The 22,082-nt window shown below is 37.8% G+C and overlaps 3 protein-coding genes and 2 pseudogenes across 3 annotated transcripts in view; 3 read left to right on the forward strand and 2 right to left on the reverse strand.

Annotated features, from left to right (window-relative positions):
* LOC149005945 (uncharacterized) overlaps nucleotides 1-6,950 on the forward strand; it is a 52,497-nt gene extending 45,547 nt beyond the window's left edge. Inside the window, exons 9-10 of the mRNA XM_089167840.1 lie at nucleotides 5,632-5,924; nucleotides 6,435-6,950. Of these exons, the coding sequence (XP_089023966.1) occupies nucleotides 5,632-5,924; nucleotides 6,435-6,792 (651 nt within the window). The 3' untranslated portion in view covers nucleotides 6,793-6,950. The remainder of the gene's footprint in view (nucleotides 1-5,631; nucleotides 5,925-6,434) is intronic.
* An 890-nt stretch (nucleotides 6,951-7,840) lies between these two features.
* On the reverse strand, nucleotides 7,841-9,031 carry LOC149005946 (putative 12-oxophytodienoate reductase-like protein 1 pseudogene; annotated as a pseudogene).
* Nucleotides 9,032-12,106: 3,075 nt separating this feature from the next.
* On the forward strand, nucleotides 12,107-14,381 carry LOC149005947 (flavonoid 3'-monooxygenase CYP75B137-like). Its single transcript, XM_089135648.1, has 2 exons — nucleotides 12,107-13,226; nucleotides 13,382-14,381. Exons 1-2 carry the CDS (start codon nucleotides 12,204-12,206, stop codon nucleotides 14,006-14,008), a joined length of 1,650 nt encoding a protein of 549 aa, XP_088991774.1. The 5' UTR covers nucleotides 12,107-12,203; the 3' UTR covers nucleotides 14,009-14,381.
* Nucleotides 14,382-17,681: 3,300 nt separating this feature from the next.
* Nucleotides 17,682-20,016, forward strand: LOC149005948 (flavonoid 3'-monooxygenase-like). Its single transcript, XM_089135627.1, is given in 2 exon segments — nucleotides 17,682-18,811; nucleotides 18,965-20,016. Coding segments are annotated over 2 exon segments (1,650 nt in total). The 5' UTR covers nucleotides 17,682-17,788; the 3' UTR covers nucleotides 19,592-20,016.
* Nucleotides 20,017-20,401: 385 nt separating this feature from the next.
* LOC149005949 (putative 12-oxophytodienoate reductase-like protein 2A pseudogene) lies at nucleotides 20,402-22,040 on the reverse strand (annotated as a pseudogene).
* Between the last annotated feature and the right edge of the window lie 42 nt (nucleotides 22,041-22,082).

Consider the following 22,082-nt stretch of genomic DNA (forward strand, 5'->3'; position numbering starts at 1 on the left):
AAACAATCAATTTCCATAAATTAAGTAAAAAAAAAAAAAAAAAAAACTCAATCATTATGATTAGATCTAATAATATTAATGGCTGAAATTCTAAACATCCAACTAATAAAACTTAAAATTTAAATTGCTATTAGTACAAATCGAAGGTTAGGGATTCAAAAATAAAATTAAATGATTACGATTAGATCTCATAAAATTGACGGCCGGAATTTTAAACGAGATTTAAATTTCTATTAATAGGAATCGAAATTTTAGGGATTAAAAAAAAATCAATGATTATGATTAGATATGATAAAATCAATGGCTAAATTCTAATGAGATTTAAATTGCTATTAGTAGAATTGTAATTCTACGAGAAAGAAAGAACAACGAAGTAAAAGAAAAATTCAATTATGCTTTCTAAAAGAAATCTAGAAAAATCCTGAGTGAGAGAGAGAGATTTGAGAAAAAGAAAGTGAATACCTGATAATTGTGGAGAAGATTTAGGAAGACTTCAGTGTCTACTAACTACTTCAATGTTTTGTGAGACATGTGAGATAAAAAAGAGAGAAAAAAATTAGGGAATAAAAGATGGAGATTAGGAGAGAATATATAGGAATGAAAAAATGAGAGAATAAATAGGAAGAAATTCATGGATCATGAGTTAGTTTTTAATTAAGATATAACTTTTTATTCCTTAAAACTGGGGTTTTAATGGTAACCATCAGATAATGATTAAGAATGACATTTATACCCATCATCTTTATGTTAAACTTTTATTTTTAATTTGGGGGGGGGGAAATAGTGGTATTTCACATGTGAAGTGAGAGAAACTAGGAGAAAATGCTGAATTAATCTAAATTTTAAAAAATCCCCCCTCCGGCCCCAATGTGGCTCCGCCACTGAAAACGGTTCAGATAAGGTCCAATTACGTCAAAAATATTACAAGAAAAGTCTATAAAATTGCAAAGTCTATATGTGAAATTTTCAGAGAAATTTTTTACTTAGACTAGGGTTGATATGAAATGAATCAAAATTATATGCCAAATTTACCAATTCTTCACCAAAATAGTTAGGTTTTGGTAGGGAGTCGGAATCTCATAGATAAGACAAATTTTTAGTATTCAACATTCATTGACTAGAATCAGATGTCAATTGCAACCCGTTGTATGGTCTGAAGTCTGAAATTGCAGGAACTAACAGAAAAAAGGGGGGGGGGGGTGTTACAGATTCTTCTTCTTCTTCTTTTTGCTCTCTCCTTTTCTTTTTGTTTTTTTGTTTTGTTTTGTTTTTTTTTTTTTTTTTTTTGAGTAACAGAAACTCAAATTAAGCACAAGGATAGATTTGAAATATGGTAAAAACAGTCTAGTCGTAGGGTGTGCTAGTAAGTAGATTTGACTAGAGAGTGATAGGGCCCTAAGAGCATGACATGTGGAGGGGAGAGAGATACCATAACCAACTGCTGTTAGTGGAGGTGGGGGGGAAGATGTGAGGAGGGATCATCAGTTGCTTTATGAGTGTTTTAGGCAGCCCTTCACTGAGGGGCAGCAATGTTGCTGTAGGGGGTGACTAGCATCATTGTAACCAGATTATCTTGCTTATTTTTGGTTGTCTTGTAATAGTTCTTGTATCCGTAGTTGATCAATCCCATTGTCGATTAATGGTTTTTTATCAAATTGGTATCAGAATGAGTTCGATCCAAGGGAAAAAAGATGGAGGCTGGATTGTCCATGTTTTCCACTAAAGGGAGTCTGGATGCTTATATGTATATGGCTCATCAGATTATCGACTGGGTGTAGCTCTCCAACACTTAGAAGGGGATGCCTTGGATTGGTCTACTGGAGAAAATGGCCGGAGGTTGATTGGCCAAGCTTTAACGAAACCCTGAAACTAGACTTCGGTGAACAAGCAGTTGTTGTACCGAGAGAGTTAGAAGACATAGAGTTCAGACAGGTTGAAGGCACTTCTTGTGACACCATATATGAAACATTAACATTTGTATCCATTGAAGCAGTGAAGGTGGATTTTGCAGAAGATGCCAAAAGAAATTTCAAAGCTATTCAGACTAGCTGCAAAGATATGGCTAACCAAAACAATGGTGGTGAAGCTCTAATTGAGTTCTTCACGGAGGAGGAACAAGAGGTCTTCAAGAGTGGGGAAATGGCGAGAATGGTGGATCTCGGTTTAGCTACAGCACCAGAAATGGAAGGACCATAAGATGGGGGAAGGCTCACGAGTGATGTGGGGACAGAAATTGCATGAGTTCTAGCGTCCTTGTGCCCACAATTGAGAGGAGATAGTCATCTCAGATTCGGTGGCAGAAATTGGGAAGAAGATTAGGGCTACGGTTGCAAGAATGGATCCTGCTGGAGAAGAGATGGTCTAAGGGAGGGTTCTCACTGGACTGGTGGCTGATTTAAGAACAAGGATTGATTAATTCCTCCCCTAGTGCTAGGCCGCTTGTTGCATTTGGCCCAGCTTAGTAAAACAAGAGAGTGGGCTTACCCTAAGATGATATATTTGGCTTATTCGTTGGTGACCTCCAAGTGGGCCTAAAGAAAATTTGTAGGCCTAGCTAGGGGTGGAGCTATACATGCCCCCCCACCCTCTCAATTTTTTAAAAATTTTTTTTAGTTCCTTTATTTCATCCATTTTTTTCCTCTTCCCACAAGTGAAATATTATTATTCCCCCCCCCCCCCAAAAAAAAAAATAATAAAAAGAAATAATATTGGAATAATTTTTTAAAGGTATAGATAAGGGATAAAAATGTCACTCAATAATTATCTAAGGGTTACAATTAAAACCCTATTTTTAAGGAAGAAATAGTTAAATCCCAATTAGAAACTAACTTATGAATCCCTAAAATTTCTCCCTGCTCCGAGCTGCTCCCTTTCCCTGTTTGCCGAGGCTTGGTTGAGCTTGTTCTCTGATTCGAGATCAGCTCTACTCCCTCTATCTCTTCTTCTCCTCTCTCTGTTCTCTCTTGTGGTTGGTCGAACTCTTTCATGGTTTCAATTTGTTTGTTGAGGATTCTTGCCTTTGATTGTCTCGCTAGCTTTGGGGGAAGCCACGAGGGCCTTCATTGTTGATCTCTCCGAATTTTTCCAACCTTGATTTGTTCCCAGCCCTTTCTTCTCCCTTTGTTTCTCCTTCTCTTCCCTTCCTGTTTCTGGGATTGGCTTCAAAATCCTCAAGAGTTTAGCCATTGACGGCTTCTTTGGCTTTGGGGGAAGACCATGAAAGCTATCAATCTTGAACTCTCAATTTATTTTGAAGTCTAATCTGTTCTTAGTTCTTTATCTCTTTCTTGTGCTGCTAACTACCCTTGCAATTGTGATACTGCTGCTCTGTTCTTAGTTCTTTATCTCTTTCTTGTGCTGCTACCTACCCTTGCAATTGTGATACTGCTGCGCTGGTCCTTGTGCAAAGTATGGTTATGATCTCTTGTGCTATGTATCAAGTTTGCCCTAAATTCTTGCTTGGCTCATTGTCTCTTCGTTTATCCTTGGGCCTCTTTGCTTTTATTGTTGCTAGTTGGTCCATGTCCAAAGTATGGCTTTGGATCTCTTGTGCTATGTAACAAGTTTGCTATTATTAGTGCCCTTAAATTCTTGTTTGGCTCGATGCCTCTTAGGCTGCTTGTTAGTTGAGGCATTTTCTTGCTTTATCTCGCTTGTCGATTGCTTGTTGTTTGTGCTATTGTATTTATTCTCTTTGGTAATGAATTATTTAATCATCCAAAAAAATAAATAAATAAATAAAATTTCTCCCTATTTATGCTCTCCTCTTTCCTCTCTCTCTCTCTCTCTCTTTTTTTTTTTTTTTTTTTTGTTATCTTTTTTGGTTGATTTTATATTGTCTTTTTTGATTTTTGTTATTCATTTTATCTGATTTTATATTGTGAATGGAATATCTGTAGTTTGTAGGGTAACTAACTTCCATGATCCATTGGTTTGCATCTAGCCAATCCCATTTTTTTTTGTTATGTTGATTTTGTAAGATATTCTCTTTGTTAGCTATCCTCGTGCTTTAGTTTACCTATATTTTATTAGGGTAAAAATGTCATTCTCAATAATTTACCTGTATTTTTAATGTGTGGGCCCACGTCTGAACATGATAAAATAATTCAGAGGTGGGATGCCATATGAGCCCCATACAATAATTGTGGTGAAAAAAACGTCAGTGCTCCCCAACGGGGAGGTCATCTAGACTCTCATTATTTGCCGCCCCCCACCATGTTGAATCTTGGCTTCACCCTTAGGCCTACCCCAGTAGATGGGTTAGACAACTATGGCGAACCCAAAAGTTCGACAACCACCTTTTTTGGGAAGCTATTGTTCCCCTTTCTTCTAACTTTAGCTTGACTATGGAAGGGGCGTGTCTTGTAGCAGTGATGAATGAAAGGGGAGAAAAACTGATGTAGGACAACCGGCTAGGAACCAATTCGAACTAACATTGAAGGCCACTTTAACTAGCCAGCTAGTCCAAGGAGAAGGTGCTCCACAATTTTAACTAATCATCCTGGACTGCTTATTGGGACAAAACATAGAGAAAGGAGGCCAAAATACTATTCATGTCACTGTTCACGTGACAGTGTCATGGCCCATTATTTGACATATTGGGAATATTTCATAGAGAACTCGTTGGGCCCAAAATCAGATTGCATGAAGATCTTATTATTGGGAGATTTATTTTGGTACTTTCTAATTTTAATTAGTTTCTGTTTCTATTTCCATAAGATTCTATTGTCACTAGTTACTAGGATATTAGTTTCTATTTTCAGTCTATTAAATTTCTATTTCTTGTAAAGATTTAGCCAAGATATAAATGGTCCTTACATTGCAATAAAAAGGAAATTTTTGGAGAAAGAAAAAGATGAATTGAAGCTTTAGCATTGGGCGTTTGCATACTGTTGTGATGTCCTGAAGGCCTTACATGTATCCGTAGGTACTTCACTTTTTACTGGCTAAAGGGAGAGCTTACATCTTTCACCTGATAAGAAATAATAGTTTTCCATTGTTGAACCAATGGGAAAGTGCTAAACTACCTATTACATCATCTATCAAGGGGAGCCAGATTGGCATGGAAAAGAACAATCTCAAACCACAATTGGTTTTACAATATATGAGCACACATCCCAACTCAACTAACTTATAGATCCCATTTTTGACCTCCTACCCATATCTGGGCCCTTTAAATGGCCTACATAATGAAACCCTTCTGCCAAGACTCTACACGTTTTTGCTCCTAGGTGGGATTGTTTTGACTTTACTTAACCTACTTTTGGATGTACATACATATACAGGGAAAGTTTTTCGCTTATGCATCCAATATTGCAATAAGAAACTGGAGTTTCAGCCTCTGCTGTGAGGAAGAACAGGATTGACTATGCTTTTTGATTGAAATATTGACATCCCACTCTTTAAACATACCCAAATCCTTTATGGCCCTTCTTCCTACTGATGTTCAGGTTAATGTGGATTTGATTTCCAAGACTCTTTCTAACTGAAGCTGCATCATATAGGTTCCTGGTTACTCAGATTCTTTTAGCAACAAAATACCCTTTTTTTAACGTCACTATGTCACCATATATATATATATATATTAATTGCCTTATAAATCCTCATTGATTTCTTTTTTCTAAATTGTAGTCAAGAGCATTCGAAGAAAAGGTTGAGGTTCTAAGTAGGGAAAGGGATCAACTATTACAGCAAAGAGATACTGCTCTTCAGGAGGCACACCTATGGCGTTCAGAGCTTGCAAAAGCTAGAGAACGTGTTGTGATATTGGAAGGGGCTGTCGTTAGGGCTGAAGAGAGGGCGAGGGTTTCAGAGGCAAATGCTGAAGCAAAGGTAAAAGAAGCTGTAGAGAAAGAATTGGCTGCTGTGAAGGAGAAGGAAAAGCTCCTAGCATATGTAAATATGTTGCAAGGACAACTAGAAAGGTATGTTTTCTGATTTTCCTTTTTCTGGTAGGTTTATTTTGTAGTACCTGTTTGGAGAGGTTGAATGGATGATATGGATATGGTTGTAATTAGATGTGAAAACATGTCCAATTAGCTTGCTATAAATGGTGGAACATCTTTTTCCAAAAGGGGAGGAGAAAAAGAAGGGGGAAGGGTGGGGAGAGGCCGAGAGGGGACAAGATGAGGCAATAAAAAGGCCCTGCTAAGAAAGCAAGGGCTGCAAAAGAAAAAAAGGGGGGGGGGATCCCAACCAAAAATACAACCAGGCTATGGGGCATGGATAAAATAAACCAAAGCTAATCACAGCAAGGAATGGTAACCTGGGTCCAATATTTTGCAAAAAAGTTAGTTCTAGACCAGGTACCGGTGATAGCTTACATGAATTCATTTGTAGAACTCACTTATCTTGGTAATATCCTTTTTTCCCCACTCCTTTTGGTCTTCTTGGGTACAAGAATATAGCAAAGTTGAACATTTTTTTTGTTACAGGCAGCGGAGTGATCCAAAACAAGTTTTTGAAGAGAAAACGGAGTCATGCTCAGGTGCTGGGGACACCCTTCCATTAACGAAGCATGTAGACTTCTCGCAAGAAAATGTAGATAAGGCCTGTCTCACTGATTCAAGAGCTATACCAATTTCAGAGGATGGCATGGTCCAGTTGTCTGTAAATCAAGTTGATCCCTGTGTAGTCAGAGATGGGGAATGGAGTGATATTAGGACTACTGAGGCAAGGATAGCTGATGTAAGAATATCCCCCGAAGCAGAGCGAAGCAGCTTGGATATTCCTGTGGTGAGTCTTCCAGTTGACAATCACCACGAGAATGAAGGGACATTGCACCAGCCGTGATACTTACGACGGTTTCTGTTTCTTAACATAAAATCAGGGTTGAAACATTCTTAAAAGATAAGTTTCCCCTATGATATTTTCACTTTACACATGAAGTTTCCACTTGGCCTTCTGTTGTCTTTCTTTCTTTCTCTCTTTTTTTTTTTTTTTTTTTTTTTTTTTTTTTTTTGTGCTTTGGGGGGGGGGGGGGGGGGTTGGGTCTGTGTGGAGGAAACTCAGTTGGCCATTTTGTGATTGAACTTGTTTATTACATTCCTTTTTGTCTGGAGATACCCGGCCCTAGTTAATGAGCTTGTGAGGAGTTATACAGAAAGAAACTGATCTGATTCACATTTAGATTATCTGTCTATATTAAATCCTGACCTCTACTTGATCAAAATCATATTGGTCTTTCTGATGTCTTGAGGTGCTCTACTTTTTTTTATCTTAGACTTCTTAAACATTGCTTCATGGCTAGTCTTGAATCAAACTGTCCATTGGAGAATCAAGAGTTTCACTCTGTTCCTGACTAGTTCAAGTTAATGAATCAGAACTTCATGGAATATTAGCTTATCCAAGACTTCCACTAAGATAGCTTATCTGCCTGCTGATAGCAATTATGAAATGGCTAAGTTGGAAAAGAACAGATACTAGAGTTGAAGTTAATGTTGCACACCCACCAAGAGAGGTAAAAGAAAAGAAGAAGAAAGAACTGTAATTGATCTACCATAGCTAGTATCCTATTTAGATTATTTGATCTATGGTCCATAGCATTAGTTTCTACCAACTGAGCTTTATATGTTGGATTCTTTTGAGAACATTTGGGGTTGCCCTATAATGCTTACTGTATTTCTTTTTCCCCTTCTACAGAATAACTTTATTTTTTTTTTTTGGTAAAGAATAACTTTATTTTTGCTTGGGTGAAAGTAAACAAACATCATATGAGCCAGAAAAGAAATAAAAGTACATGGCCGGAAGCATATCCTGAAGTAAAGGAAGGGAAACATTCTCACAGTCCTCATAATTGCTTTGTATTTCTGAATCATCACTTTATCAGTCACTTCCCACTTCACATTACACAAGGATTCAAACAAGAAAAAGATGAAACAAACGATTGGGGAGCGTCAAGCTCAAACATCTTTGGCAAATCTGGATTAGACAGAAACCATTGGCCATAAGCCACAAGATCAAATTTTCTTTTAGAAATGGTTTCATTGCCTTCTTCCTTATCATTCCCCCCCCAGCAATGATGGAAGTACCTCTGAAACCTTCCCTCATACGTAGAAGACTCTGAGAGTATTCAGGCTTTTGCATGTCTTTTCTCGTTCGTGGCTCAACCATGTGGATGTAGAGTATCTCATACTGATTAAGGGATTTAGCCATGTAAAGCCCCAAAGCTTCTGGGTTTGAATCTCTAGCCTCCATATCATCAACAAAAGCTGAGAACCTAATTCCAAGTTTATCACTTCCAATCTCATCAATGACTGCCTCAACTACTTCCAGAGTGAAGCCGCAACGGTTTTCTAAGCTCCCACCATATTTGTCTGCTCCATCATTAACTTCATCTCTCATGAACTGCTCAAGAAGGTATCCATGAGCTCCATGGATCTCAATTCCATCAAAAACTGCTTTCATAACATTTCTTGCAGCAACTCTAAAATCATTGCTTTGTCTGATGCATGGGCTTCAAAGCTTTGTCTGTCGATGATACAGGAGCTTGTCCATTTGGCTGATAATCAGAAATAGAAACTCTTCCCACATGCCAAAGTTGACAGAAGAAGATGCCACCCTTTTCATGGGCAGAATCAACTATAGGCTTCCAGGCTTCAATCTGGTCATCTGTCCAGAGGTGTATCTGGGTAGTACCCAAGTGCAGCGTCTGAAACGCCTGTGGCTTCACAAATGAGAAGTCCTCCCTTGGTAGTCCTTTGAGAGTAATACAGAATAGCATGAGGTTGAGGTACATGATTGTATGATCTCTGTCTCGTCAAAGGTGCCAAACTACTCTATGAGAAAGATTATATTGGATGGAGTGAGAATGAGGGATAGCTGTTGCTACTTCACCTTCTTTCACCTTCTTTCTGTTCACCCATTTCGTATCTACCTTGTTGTGGATTATTTCTTGAATCCAGTTGGGTACTTAAAAGAAAAATGCTTAAAAAGCATTTCAGAATTTCAGAATATCATCACTCTAGTAAATTAGAAGGTTCTGACTCATTTATTTTGTGTTAAACCTTTTTTCTTTTTTATTCAAACCCATAAAACGTTAATGTTAAATGGAAGTAAAAGAGATTTCATTATAATCACCTCCCCATCATAGAACAATGTATTCCCTTGACGATTCTCAACTACCCAATATTAGGAAAGCACATTGTTCTCCCCTGATGGCGAGGTGACATAAAAATTTATCCGAAGAGCTTTTTTTTTTTTTTTTTTCTTCTGTGAAAAGGAATGATAATCGGATTTGGATACCCGGTAATCAATAACCGGATAATCGGAAATCAAAATTTCTCCGATTAAAGTAAAGTATTAAACAATTTTCTCTAAAAAATGAACTAATAATCGGATTCGAAAATCAGTAATCAGAATCAGAAATTGGAAATAGGAAATAAATAAAAAAATAACACCAATTAATAATCCGATAGTTAACTATCGGATTATTAACGGATACTCGATAAAGTTTCGGATTCAAATTTGGATGCCTTCTCTAAATTTCTACCAGGTTTGAGTTCGAATACGGATAGCGGTTGTGCTAATCGGATTCGGATACTGGTGTCTCCGAACCGAATCCGATCCATTTGTAGGTTTAATCATTACATGATCTTTCCAAAATTTTACGTGAAACCCAGAATGTGTTGGTGCTGCAACGGTTGTTCTTCGGATCATGCGAGAGAGAAGCTGTATTGTGGAGTTATACAGAATTTGTTGGTTCGTTTTACATTGCTCTGTATGTATTAGCATCACTGAGATTTCAATAATTGATTTATTCTTTATTATGTTTCTTCTTTATCTTCAACCCCAGAATTTTTGTTGCATTCAATTTCGTTTCGAGTTGCGGACTTCAAGCTCAATCCGTGGCGGAACTCTGACGCTTGTTTCACTGCTAGGGTTGCAAGATTCTTCGGACCAAAACATGCAGAGGAGCAGATTCATTGGTTTCAAAATCTGTGTTTTGAGATTAGACAAGGACCTCTTTATAATGATGGACTATGAGTGTGAAATGGTTCCCAACCTAGGCATTTGGTTTGGACCCAGTTCGGTATTAAGTGATGGAAATGGAATCCATGTATTGTTAGGTTTTTTATTAAACTCTATATTATCTATATTAAGTTTCAAAATTAGTTTTTTGCATTTTTTTTATTTTATTATTTTGTTAGTGTGTGGGACCCATGAGGTAATGGTGGTAATGAGGCACCATGAGTAAAGGAAGCCCTTCATGACCTTGGTTATGAGGCTCTTCATGACATTGGTCATGAGTCTTAATGGTCTTGATCATGGTGGTGTGGTGGGGTTACTTGAAGGGTAGGATTTACTTCAATTCTAATTATTGACCATCAATTCTCATTTTTTTTGTTTTTGGTGTGGGGTGGGGGGGTGTTTTGGGTTTAATATTTTTTGGTTTGGGGGTTGGTTGGGTTGGGGGGGGGGTTTTAAATTTGGGGTTTTTAAATCTTGCTTCAAATCTTGGAGTCATAATTTATAAAATAGGTTGGGGGAGACTTTGGATTCATCTTAAAAACTATTTGACGCATGATTTGGTGGCAAATGGCCATTACCATGAGTTGGGTTGAGGTTATTGAATAGATTAAATCCAATTCATTGCCTTAAGAATCTTAAGGGGTGTAAGGTGAGGTTTGGGCCTATATAGACCCAACCTTTCCTCACACTTGCATGTGGTGTGCAATTGAAACACTCCTCACTCTCACATTATTTTGTGTTACAAAATTAATTTCTTTATTGAGTTGTCTAAGTATTGTGCTCTAGCTTTTGGCTCCTTGAAGGAACTAGAAGAACTACCTTATCTTCTAGTTGGAAGTTACTTTATCTTGGAGGTGGTGGTGCGAAGAACCCTTGGTAGTAGGATGCATCAATTACCTTATAGACAGCACTCAAGGTGTGACTCAACCTCATTGATCGGTGGTTCGTTCGGTTGCAATTTCAAACTCTCCGGATTGGCTAAAGATCTTCATCTCTCAATTGTATTGCAATTTCATTTTTGTGTGTTTGAAGAATTTGTAATACAATTACCCAAACATGTCTGGACCAGGTATTGGATCGGTTCTTCCAGTAGAAATTCTTCATTCTTGAGAGACAAAAATGAATATGATTACATGGGACAATAACATTAGCTATCTTCCTTTCGAATCTGAAAAAAAAATTTGTGCAGGGATTCCCTTGGAAGAAAGGAAGCAAGTCAACTTATAAGTTGAACTTCCCTCTTGCATTCTTTCGAATGGAAAATGCCAGAAAATGTAGAGCTCGATCTATCTGAAGATTTTGGACTTCTGTTGAAGAAAAGAACATCACTTGTAATTATCCCAACTCCCAGATTATCTAATGTAGAGCTCTGCAATATATAAAAAGAAAGAAACTTTTATGAAGAGAGGCAGCCCTTCTAGCATCATCTCTGGTAAGTTTTGTCTAAATCTCTCTATCAACAAAGATGTTGACAGAACAACACTTACCCAGCACTAGTGTCTTTTATCTCCTCATGGCAACAATCTCTTAGAATCTGAACCATTCATGAATTACTGAGATAAAGTCATGTATCAGAGAGAGAGAGAGAGAGAGAGAGAGAGAGAGAGAGAGGTTCTGAACTGCAAGTGTCATCTAACCATGTAGCCATGAGCAATATTCAATATGTACTTTATTAGCAATTAATATTCACACAGCCACTGAGGACAGGGAGGTTCATTCCAAACCAATTCAATCATGTATACTCTACTTTGAGTTTATAAGCTATGAGCATGGCAACTTAAATACTAACTTAAAACAGACGAACTTGGTACCGAAGGGTTTTGCACAAGCAGAGTCTCAAGGAGAAAATTTTCCTAAACAGCCTTACCCCATGATTTTGTCTGGTTAAAGAATACTTTACATGACATAATTACCCTTATTTTGTGCTGCACGTCTGTAAAAATTAAATATGCATTTGTGGGACTGCAATGTAGAAAAACAGGTTGTTGGACTTTCTGGGTAGCGTTTGGTTCTTCTCATCTACGTTTGTCTCGTTTGGTTCTTATTAAGGTAATTGTTGTCCACAAGTTTCATCTATCCCTTGATGGCCACAAATCTCAAAATATCAGAAGCTTAATGAGACACTATTTGAGAATCATACTCTTTAGTGAGACACTATCTGAAGCTAGAAAAGAGATAGCAATAGAGAGAGGACTCATATTGCTTCATCATAACTTCTGAAGTTTCTTTTAACCATGGCATCCATCCCTGTAGGTGAAATTCTCAGTTTTCTTTGTGATGGCTGGTCACGGTGGTGGCAATCAAACAGTACTGAAGCAGATGGCCAAGAATTCATCATCCAAGTAGTCATTACACTTTCAGTGTTTGTATTTGCAATCACTACTTACAGATTGCTTTCAAAGAGAGCAACCACAACAAAGGAGGACCTGCTGTTACCTCTTCCGCCAGGACCAAGAGGCTTGCCTTTGGTTGGGAATCTCCCTTTCCTCAAACCTGATCTCCATATATACTTCTCTGAACTTTCTGAAACCTATGGTCCTATCTTCAGACTTCAATTAGGTAAGAAACTTTGTGTTGTAGTGAGTTCATCTTCCTTGGCTAAAGAGATCTTTAAAGACCACGATGCAATTTTTGCCAATCACAATCCACCCATTGCAGCACTAGTCACTGCATATGATGGTAACGACATCGTATGGAATCCCCATGGCCCAGAGTGGCGTATGATGCGTAAGGTACTCGTTCGAGAGATGATGAGTAAAAAGAGTCTTGATGCCTCCTACAATCTACGTAGGCAGGAGATTCAAAAAATGCACAGAGAAGTTTATTCAAACATTGGCACACCAGTTGACATTGGTAATCTTATTTTTGTAACCTTGCTTGATATGACTATGAACATGTTATGGGGAGGAGCAATAAAGAGCAAAGAAAAGGATAGCGTTGGGGTAGAGTTTCGAAAAATGATTGGCGAAATAATTGTTCTAATTGCTAAGACCAATGTTTCAGATTTGTTTCCCATCCTTGCTAGATTTGATTTTCAAGGGATTGAAAGAAAAGCCAATGAGGTGGCGTTGTGGGTTGATTCAATCTTGGATAAAGTAATCAATGAACGTCTTAAAATGGAAGCACTGCAAGAGAAGAAGCCATCGAAAGATGATCTTGGGAGCAGAGATTTTTTGGAAATTCTTTTAGAGCTTAATAAGAAACAAGGAGATGGTAAAGAAGTATTAAGCATGAAGCAACTTAAGGCCTTGTTACTGGTAATCATCTTTTCATATCTTATAATAGATCATGCTCTAATTGAAAATTTCATATCTTGGCTTTGTTGCTCCATACTAGTTATAGATTAGATTAACTTACATCTTATGATTATGTACGAAACTAATGTTGTTTAGATCTACAATTTTGTTAATAGGACATTGTTGTTGGTGGAACAGACACCACAACCACTACATTAGAGTGGACATTTGCAGAGATGATGCAGAATCCTAGCTTGATGAGGAAAGCACAAGAAGAATTAGAACAAGTAGTTGGATTGACTAACACAGTGGAAGAGTCCCACATATCAAAGTTGCCATATTTGAATGCAGTGATCAAAGAAACTCATAGATTGCACCCAGTGCTCCCACTCTTGGTCCCACACAGCCCAAGCCAATCATGCACTGTCGGTCAGTTTACTATTCCTAAGGGTGCTAATGTGTTTTTAAATATTTGGAAAATACACAGGGATCCTGAGGCATGGAGAAGTCCTTCAGAGTTTCTCCCAGAGAGGTTCTTGAGAGATGAAAAGGAATATGATTATATGGGCAATAACTTCAGTTATCTTCCTTTTGGATCTGGAAGAAGAATTTGTGCAGGGATTTCCTTAGCAGAGAGGATGTCAACTTATATGTTAGCTTCTCTCTTGCATTCCTTTGCGTGGAAATTGCCAGAAAATGTAGAGCTTGATCTATCAGATGAATTTGGAATCATGTTGAAGAAAAAAAAACCACTTCTTATCATCCCAACTCCAAGACTATCTCATGCAGAGCTCTACAATTGATAAAGAAGGATTTGTAAACTAGTCTATTGAAGGAAGAAGGGCCATGTAAGTTCTACCATGGTTTATCCAATAATGTCCATCGCAGTGGCAATTCAACAATTTCAGTCATTTCAGTGCATCTTTTAGAGGTTCAAAGCGGTCTTTCCAAGTCTTTTTTCCTGGAAGAGAGATATATTGTAATGATCCCTACATGTGATTCTATATACTAAATGAAATTTAATGATATACCCCTAGAATTATATTTAGTTGTTTACTAGAGGAAAGGAGCTATTATATTCAATGTGTAATAATTATTCCCGCTCATAATTCTTGTTTCTGCTGTTGCAATGTAGATGAAGGAAATGAGCTATTATATTGAGTGAATTAATAAAAGTTTCTTCTTAGCTAGAAGTCTGCATAAACTGGAGCATCGACCTCCAATGGATCACTCACTCAATAAATTGGTTTTAGAAATTAACCACACTGCTAATGCAGAGTTGTTCTAGTGATGAAACTAACACCTCTTAGTGAAGGGGTCGTGGGTTCGACTCTTGTTGAGGCATTATTAATATCCCAATCCCCCCACTTAATAAAACCAGTACAAAAAAAAAATTAACCACACTATTTTGTATAGGATCAGAACCCTCAAATTACAATCCTTTTCTTATATAGACAATAAGAACATCGCACCGAGAATCTCTATATATAGGGTTAGGGTCAGGAATAGAGGGTAAGTACTCCCAAACCCATGAATCATTTTGAAACAATATATCCCATTCACTCTCAATGCGTCACCAAGTGGGTGAGGGTGAAACTTCCCCTTCCTACACCTCACTGGAAACTCCATCATTGCTGACAACCATCACCCCTTCCTATGCCGTGGGTGAAACTTAGGGTGAAACTTTCCCTTCCTACACCTCGCCGGAAACTCCATCATTGTTGACAACCACCACCCCCACTCATGTAAAATTGAAAAAGTACTCAGCAACGAAAACAGAGGGGCCTTCTACCTGGCGAGCTCCTCCAGTGAAACAGGGTTGTGCTCAGCCATCCTGGCCACCAAATTGGCAAACCAAATCCAAACCCTAATGGGAGACTCAACGAGGACCAGCACAATAACCGGAATCCCAAGCCAGGCGGCGATGGCACGAACCCTATCTCGGTCGTTGGCGAGGTTGAGCAAAGCATCAGCAGCGGCGATTTGGGCTTCCGGAGAATCCTTTTCTTTGAAGAGCTTGAGAAGCGGATGGACTCCGTTCTTCTCAACGATGATCCTCTTTCATTTGCTTTCATTTGCTTTGGATTCTTTCTCGATCTTCACCTCTCTGTCTCTCTTGTCTTCCTTCCTCAACCTCATCGACGAAATCCTAAGCAATAATGCCTAGTTAAACGCTCCGAGGAACTCTCTGCAAAAATCTCTTTACCCATCCTTTTTCTTGTAATTTTTTCTAATTTTTCAGTTGCAGGAGATGCTCTTCATTCTACCACAATCTTCTTTTTCCCCTAAACAAAACCCATCACCAGTTGTCTGTAACTTCTACAATGAAGAATCGCTGCCTTCAAATCTTTGCTTGCAATGATCAGGGTTCTTCTTCTTCTTCCTTTCATCACTTTCCTATCAGCCAAAAGAGCATATTCTGGTCCGAGGAGGGGTGGAGCTAGGCATTAAACTAGCAACTGGGTTTTCTTCTGCAACAGATACCATCTCAAATGCACATTAATTGACATTTTTTTTTCAATCTTTGTTAGAACTGTAAATGGATATGGATAGCGACAAAATTCGCCTCTGAACTCACATTCATATTAGTATTCGTATCCAGAATTTTTTTTACTGAAAAATATCCATATCCATTCGCTAAGCAAATTGGAATTGGATTTAGATAATTGCTTATTGGATTAGATAATATTCTACATAAAAATTTATCCGGAGAAAATAAAATATTCAACATTTTTTTCTTTGAAAAGAAATGATAATCGGATTCGGATACAGATATCAGTAATTGGTAACCAAATAATCGAAAATTGGCAATTCTCCAGTTAAAGTAAAGTATTAAACACTTTTCTTTAAAAAAAAATGGGCTAATAATCCTCTTTATAATGATGGACTATGAGGTTTAAGTGATGGAAACCATCTCTGGACCAGGTTTTGGATCGGTTCTTCCAGTAGAGATTCTTCATTCTTGAGAGATAAAAATGAATATGATTACATGGGGCAATAACATTAGCCATCTTCCTAAGAATTTGTGCAGGGATTCCGTAGGAAGAAAGGAAGCAAGTCAACTTATAAGTTGAACTTCCCTCTTGCATTATTTCGAATGGGAAATGCCAGAAAATGTAGAGCTCGATCTATCTGAAGATTTTGGACTTCTGTTGAAGAAAAGAACATCACTTGTAATCATCCCAACTCTCAAATTATCAAATGTAGAAGAAGAAAGTTGTAATTATTTTATTTTCTCTTCTCATATGTTAAATAGTGACACTATTTGCCCCCCCAATATTCATAATAATTTTTAAAGGTAAAGTAATGTGTATAAATGTCATTCCTAATTAAAAACTAACTCCTCAATGCTTATTTATTTTCCCCTCTCTTCTCTCTCACATCTTTTCTTCCTATTTATTCTCTTTTCTTTCTATAAATATGGATTAAAAGAAATTTTTGAAAAAAAATTTAATTAGAAACTAACTCTTCAATCTTTATTTATTCTCTCATTTCTGGTCTTTCCTCTCTCCTATTTTCTTTCTATTTATTCTCTTCCATTTCTTTTTTCCTATTTATTCTTCCCTTTGTATAAGTGTGGGTTAAAAAAAAAATTTGGTTTGCATATGACTTTTTAGGATTGAAGTCATGTGTATTTGTTTTTTGTACTGATGCTTTAATTTAATTTACCTATATCTTGTTTGGAAAAAAATATCATTGTTAATAATTTATTTATTTTTGTCAAATATGTGGGTTTCCTTAATATAATAAAATAATTCATAGGTGAGACCCCAATGGGTTTTATAAGGGTCCACACAATATGTATGCAAAAAACATTTGTGCTTTCCCAACCTGGACTTCCATTTTTCGGCCCCCAATATTGAATCCTGGTTCCGTCCTGATCTCTGGTAAGTTTTGTCTAAATCTTTCTATCAACAAAGATGCTAGACTAAAGAACACTTACCCACCACTAATGTCTTTTATCTCCTCATGGCAACAATCTCTTAGAATCTGAACCATTCTTGAATTACTGAGATAAGTCATGTATGAGAGAGAGAGAGAGAGAGAGAGAGAGAGAGAGAGAGAGAGGAGGATTCTAACTGCAAGTTTGAACTAACCATGTAGCCATGAGCAATATTCAATATGTTGACAGCTGAACCAGGTACTTTATTAGCAATTAATATTCAGACAGCCACTTGAGGACAGAGAGGTTCATTTCAAACCAATTCAATCATGTATACTCTACTTTAAGTTTATAAGCTATGACCATGGCAACTTAAATAGTAACTTAAAACAGACGAACTTGGTACGGAAGATTTTTGCACAAGCAGAGTCTCAAGGAGACAATTTTCCTAAGCAGCCATGTTTGTCTCGTTTGGTTCTTATTAAGGCAATTGTTGTCCACAAGTTCCCTCTATCCCTTGATGGCCACAAATCTCAGAACTATCCCTTGATGGCCACAAATCTCAAAATAGCTGAAGCTTAATGAGACACTATTTGAGAATCATACTCTTTAGTGAGACACTATCTGAAGCTAGAAAAGAGATAGCAATGGAGAGAGGACTCATATTGCTTCATCATAACTTCTGAAGTTTCTTTTAACCATGGCATCCATCCCTGTAGGTGAAATTCTCAGTTTTCTTTGTAATGGCTGGTCATGGTGGTGGCAATCAAACAGTGCTGAAGCAGATGGCAAAGACTTCATCATCCAAGTAGTGATTACACTTTCAGTGATTATACTTGCAATCACTACTTACAGATTGCTTTCGAAGAGAGTAACCACAACAAAGAGGGACCTGTTACCTCTTCCGCCAGGACCAAGAGGCTTGCCTTTGGTTGGGAATCTCCCTTTCCTTAAACCTGATCTCCATAGATACTTCTCTGAACTTTCTGAAACCTATGGTCCTATCTTCCGACTTCAATTAGGTAAGAAAAAATGTGTTGTAGTCAGCTCATCTTCCTTGGCTAAAGAGATCTTAAAAGACCATGATGCAATTTTTGCCAATCACAACCCACCCATTGCAGCACTAGTCATTGCATATGGTGGTAATGACATCTTATGGAATCCCAATGGCCCTGAGTGGCGTATGATGCGTAAGGTACTCGTTCGAGAGATGATGAGTAAAACGAGTCTTGATCTCTCTTACAATCTTCGCAAGCAAGAGATTCAAAAAATGCAGAGAGAAGTTTATTCTAACATTGGCACACCAATCGACATTGGTAATCTTATTTTTGTAACCTTGCTTGATATGATTTTGAACATGTTATGGGGAGGAGGAATAAAGAGTGAAGAAAAGGACAGAGTTGGGGTAGAGTTTCGGAAAATGATAGGCGAACTGGTTGTTCTACTTGGTAAGACCAATGTTTCAGATTTGTTTCCCATCCTTGCTAGATTTGATTTACAAGGGATTGAAAGAAAAGCTAAGGAGGTGCTGTTGTGGGTTGATTCAATCTTGGATAAAGTAATCAATGAACGTCTTAAAATGGAAGCACTGCAAGAGAAGAAGCCATCGAAAGATGATCTTGGGAGCAGAGATTTTTTGGAAATTCTTTAGGAGCTTAGTAAGAAACAAGGAGACAGCGGTAAAGATGTATTAAGCATGAAGCAACTTAAGGCCTTGTTACTGGTAATCATCTTTTAATATCTTAGAATAGATCATGCTCTAATTGAAAATTTCATATCTTGGTTTTGTTGCTCCATACTAGTTAGATTAGACTAACTTACATCTTATGATTATGTACAAAACTAATGTTGTTTAGTTATACATTTTTGTTAATAGGACATTGTTAGTGGTGGAACAGACACCACAACCACTACATTAGAGTGGACTTTTGCTGAAATGATGCAGAATCCTAGCATGATGGGGAAAGCACAAGAAGAATTAGAACAAGTAGTTGGATTGAGTAACATTGTGGAAGAGTCCCACATATCAAAGTTGCCATATTTGAATGCAGTGATCAAAGAAACTCATAGATTGCACCCAGTGCTCCCACTCTTGGTCCCACACAGCCCAACCCAATCATGCACTGTCGGTCAGTTTACTATTCCTAAGGGTGCTAATGTGTTTTTAAATATTTGGAAAATACACAGGGATCCTGATGCATGGAAAAGTCCTTCAGAGTTCATCCCAGAGAGGTTCTTGAGAGGTAAAAATGAATACGATTATATGGGCAATAACTTCAGTTATCTTCCTTTTGGATCTGGAAGAAAAATTTGTGCAGGGATTCCCTTAGTAGAGAGGATGTCAACTTATATGTTAGCTTCTCTCTTGCATTCCTTTGAGTGGAAACTGCCAGAAAATGTAGAGCTTGATCTATCAGAAGAATTTGGACTCATGTTGAAGAAAAGAAAACCACTTGTTATCATCCCAACTCCAAGATTATCTAATGCAGAGCTCTACAATTGACAAGGAAGGATTTGTAAACTATTCTACTGAAGGAAGTAGGGCTGTTCTACCATCCTGTCATGTAAGCTGTATCATGATTTATCTAATAATGTTCTGGGCAGTGGCAATTCCATAAGGCTACAACAATTTCAGTCATTCAGTGCATCTTTTAGAGGTTCAAAGTGGTATTTTCATGTTTTTTCCTCGAAGAGATCAAATGTATTGTAATGATCCCTACATGTGATTCTAGAGAAATGTATTGTAATGATCCCTACATGTGATTCTATACAATAAATGAAATTCAATGACATGTCTCTGGAGTTATATGGAGTTATATTTGGATATTTACTAGAGGAAAGGCAATATTATATTCAATATGGAATAATTAATCTGACTCATAATTCTTGTTTCTGCTGTTGCAGATGAAGATGAAGGTTACTGGTTTCATCTATTATGAGATTGCTGAACAGTTTAATTGCATAAGCATGGGACCTCTGAAGTTTTAATTATAAAAAGAAACATTTTATATTAAAAAAATATTGCATAAATAAGTTTTAAACATTTCCACAAAAATTAGATAGAGAAGAACATGAAGGTTTCGAGTTGTGTTGTTCTGCTTCTTTCTTGCTAATGCTTTGCATATCAGAATTACGAAAAAAATTTGAGAGTAACTCAATTGTTGACGCATTTGTCTTCTAAAAAGAGTAACAGCACAAACAGAGAGTAACAAATACAGGGAAGACTCCATCTATCTACCAAAAGAATAAGAAAACGAGGAAAGATAATAGTAAAATCAGACAAATTGCCTCTAAAATGTTCATAGTTGTCTTCTCAGTTGACAGGAACAGGCCGGAGGCCCGAGGCAGCACCACTGCAGAATGTGAAACAAAGAGTCAAAGATGTCATCAAAGGTTTCAAACCTCGAAATCAGTCATAGACATCCCGAATCAGTTCAGAAATCAGTTGATGATGTCATAAAATGTTCCAGATCATGAGGAAACCAGTCCCCGAAATTGGTCGACCATGTCAAAAATGTTTCTTTCTTCTTTTTGGACAAACAGGTACTTGTACTAGGCTCTCCAGATAAAGTACCTCACAGCTTCCAGCTCTAAAGCATCTGCTAAGAATCCTGTAGAAGATGCAACTTTTGCACTAGAAATGTCCCTCCCGGATCCCAAAGAACACAGCCATGACCACCACACTTGGAGGAGGACTCCCAAGCTGCATCTGGAAAACATTGGTGATGGTCAGTGGTCACTTTATATGATGAGATTGCTCAAGAAAGTGGAGTTGATGAATCACTTTGAGTTGCTGCTGATTGATTTTGTGGGGTCTCCAAAGATTGAGATTGGATGTCACCTAAGAGGGAAGACAAGCAAATCATAAAAATTAAATAGAGAAGGAAGAGTTCCTCGAAAAACATATGAGTTTTGGTTCTTCCAAATAAGCCAGCAAACTGCACTCGAAGTGGATGTACAAGTTCTAGATTTCTCAAAGATAGGAATCTCAATAATAAAAAGCATCCAATCACGCAAATGTGATCCAACAAAATCACATACATCAATGCGTAATGGAGAGGCTCTCTAACAATCTCGTGCAAAAGAGCAATGAAATAACAGGAGTCACAATTTCAAGTGCAGTGCTTCACAACGGATGGGGGAACTAACCCTCTCAAAGAGAGCTTTATTAGTTGAAAGAGCTTCATTGGCTGCTTCTGGGTTTGAGTCTTCAGCCTCCATATCATTAACAAAAGGTGAGAGCCTAATTCCAAGTTTATCACTTCCAATCTCATCACTGACTGACTACTTCAAGAGGGAAGCAGCAACGGTTATCTAAGTTCCACCATATTTGTCTGTTCAATCATTTATTTCATCTTTCATGAATTGCTCAGGGAGGTACCCATGAGCTCCATGGATCTCAATTCCATAAAAACCTGCTCTCATAGCATTTCTTGCAGCAACTCTAAAATCATTGACAATTGTAGGGATTTCATCTGTCTCTAACCGTCTCAGAGATGTGAACTGCTCCCTTGCATTGCTACTGGTACGCCATATGGGTTTCAGTGCTTTATCTCTGGATGAAACTGGAGCTTGTCCAGTTGGCTGGTAATCAGGAGTAGACACCCTTCCGTCATGCCAAAGATGATAGAAGAAGATGCCACCCTTTTCATGGACAGCATCAACTATAGGCTTCCAAGTTTCAATTTGTTCATCTGTCCAAATACGAGGTGTATCTGGGTGGTACCCAAGTGGAGTGTCTGAAACGCCTCTGGCTTCACTGAAGAGAAGTCCTCCCTTAGTAGTCTTTTGAGAGTAACTCAGAATAGCATGAGGTTGAGGAACATGTTGAATGATCTCTTTCTTGCCAAAGGTGCCAAAACTACTCTCTGAGAAAGATTAAACTTACCCACATTGTATGGAGTGAGAAGAAGAATAGCAGTTGCTGCTTCACCTTCTTTGAGTTCATCCATTTCGTCTCCTCTTTGGTGTGGATAATTTCTTGAACCCAGATG

The sequence above is a fragment of the Hakea prostrata genome, chromosome 9 (genome assembly GCF_041222555.1).
Source record: "Hakea prostrata isolate BN-2017 chromosome 9, UWA_Hpros_2, whole genome shotgun sequence".
In the NCBI taxonomy this organism is placed as follows: Eukaryota; Viridiplantae; Streptophyta; class Magnoliopsida; order Proteales; family Proteaceae; genus Hakea; species Hakea prostrata.

Bases quoted from the DNA above. Each gene is read 5' to 3' on its own strand.
- LOC149005947 (XM_089135648.1), top strand. From the start codon at position 12,204: ATGGCATCCATCCCTGTAGGTGAAATTCTCAGTTTTCTTTGTGATGGC. The intron at 13,227-13,381 runs GTAATCATCTTT...TTTTGTTAATAG, and splicing joins AACTTAAGGCCTTGTTACTG to GACATTGTTGTTGGTGGAAC.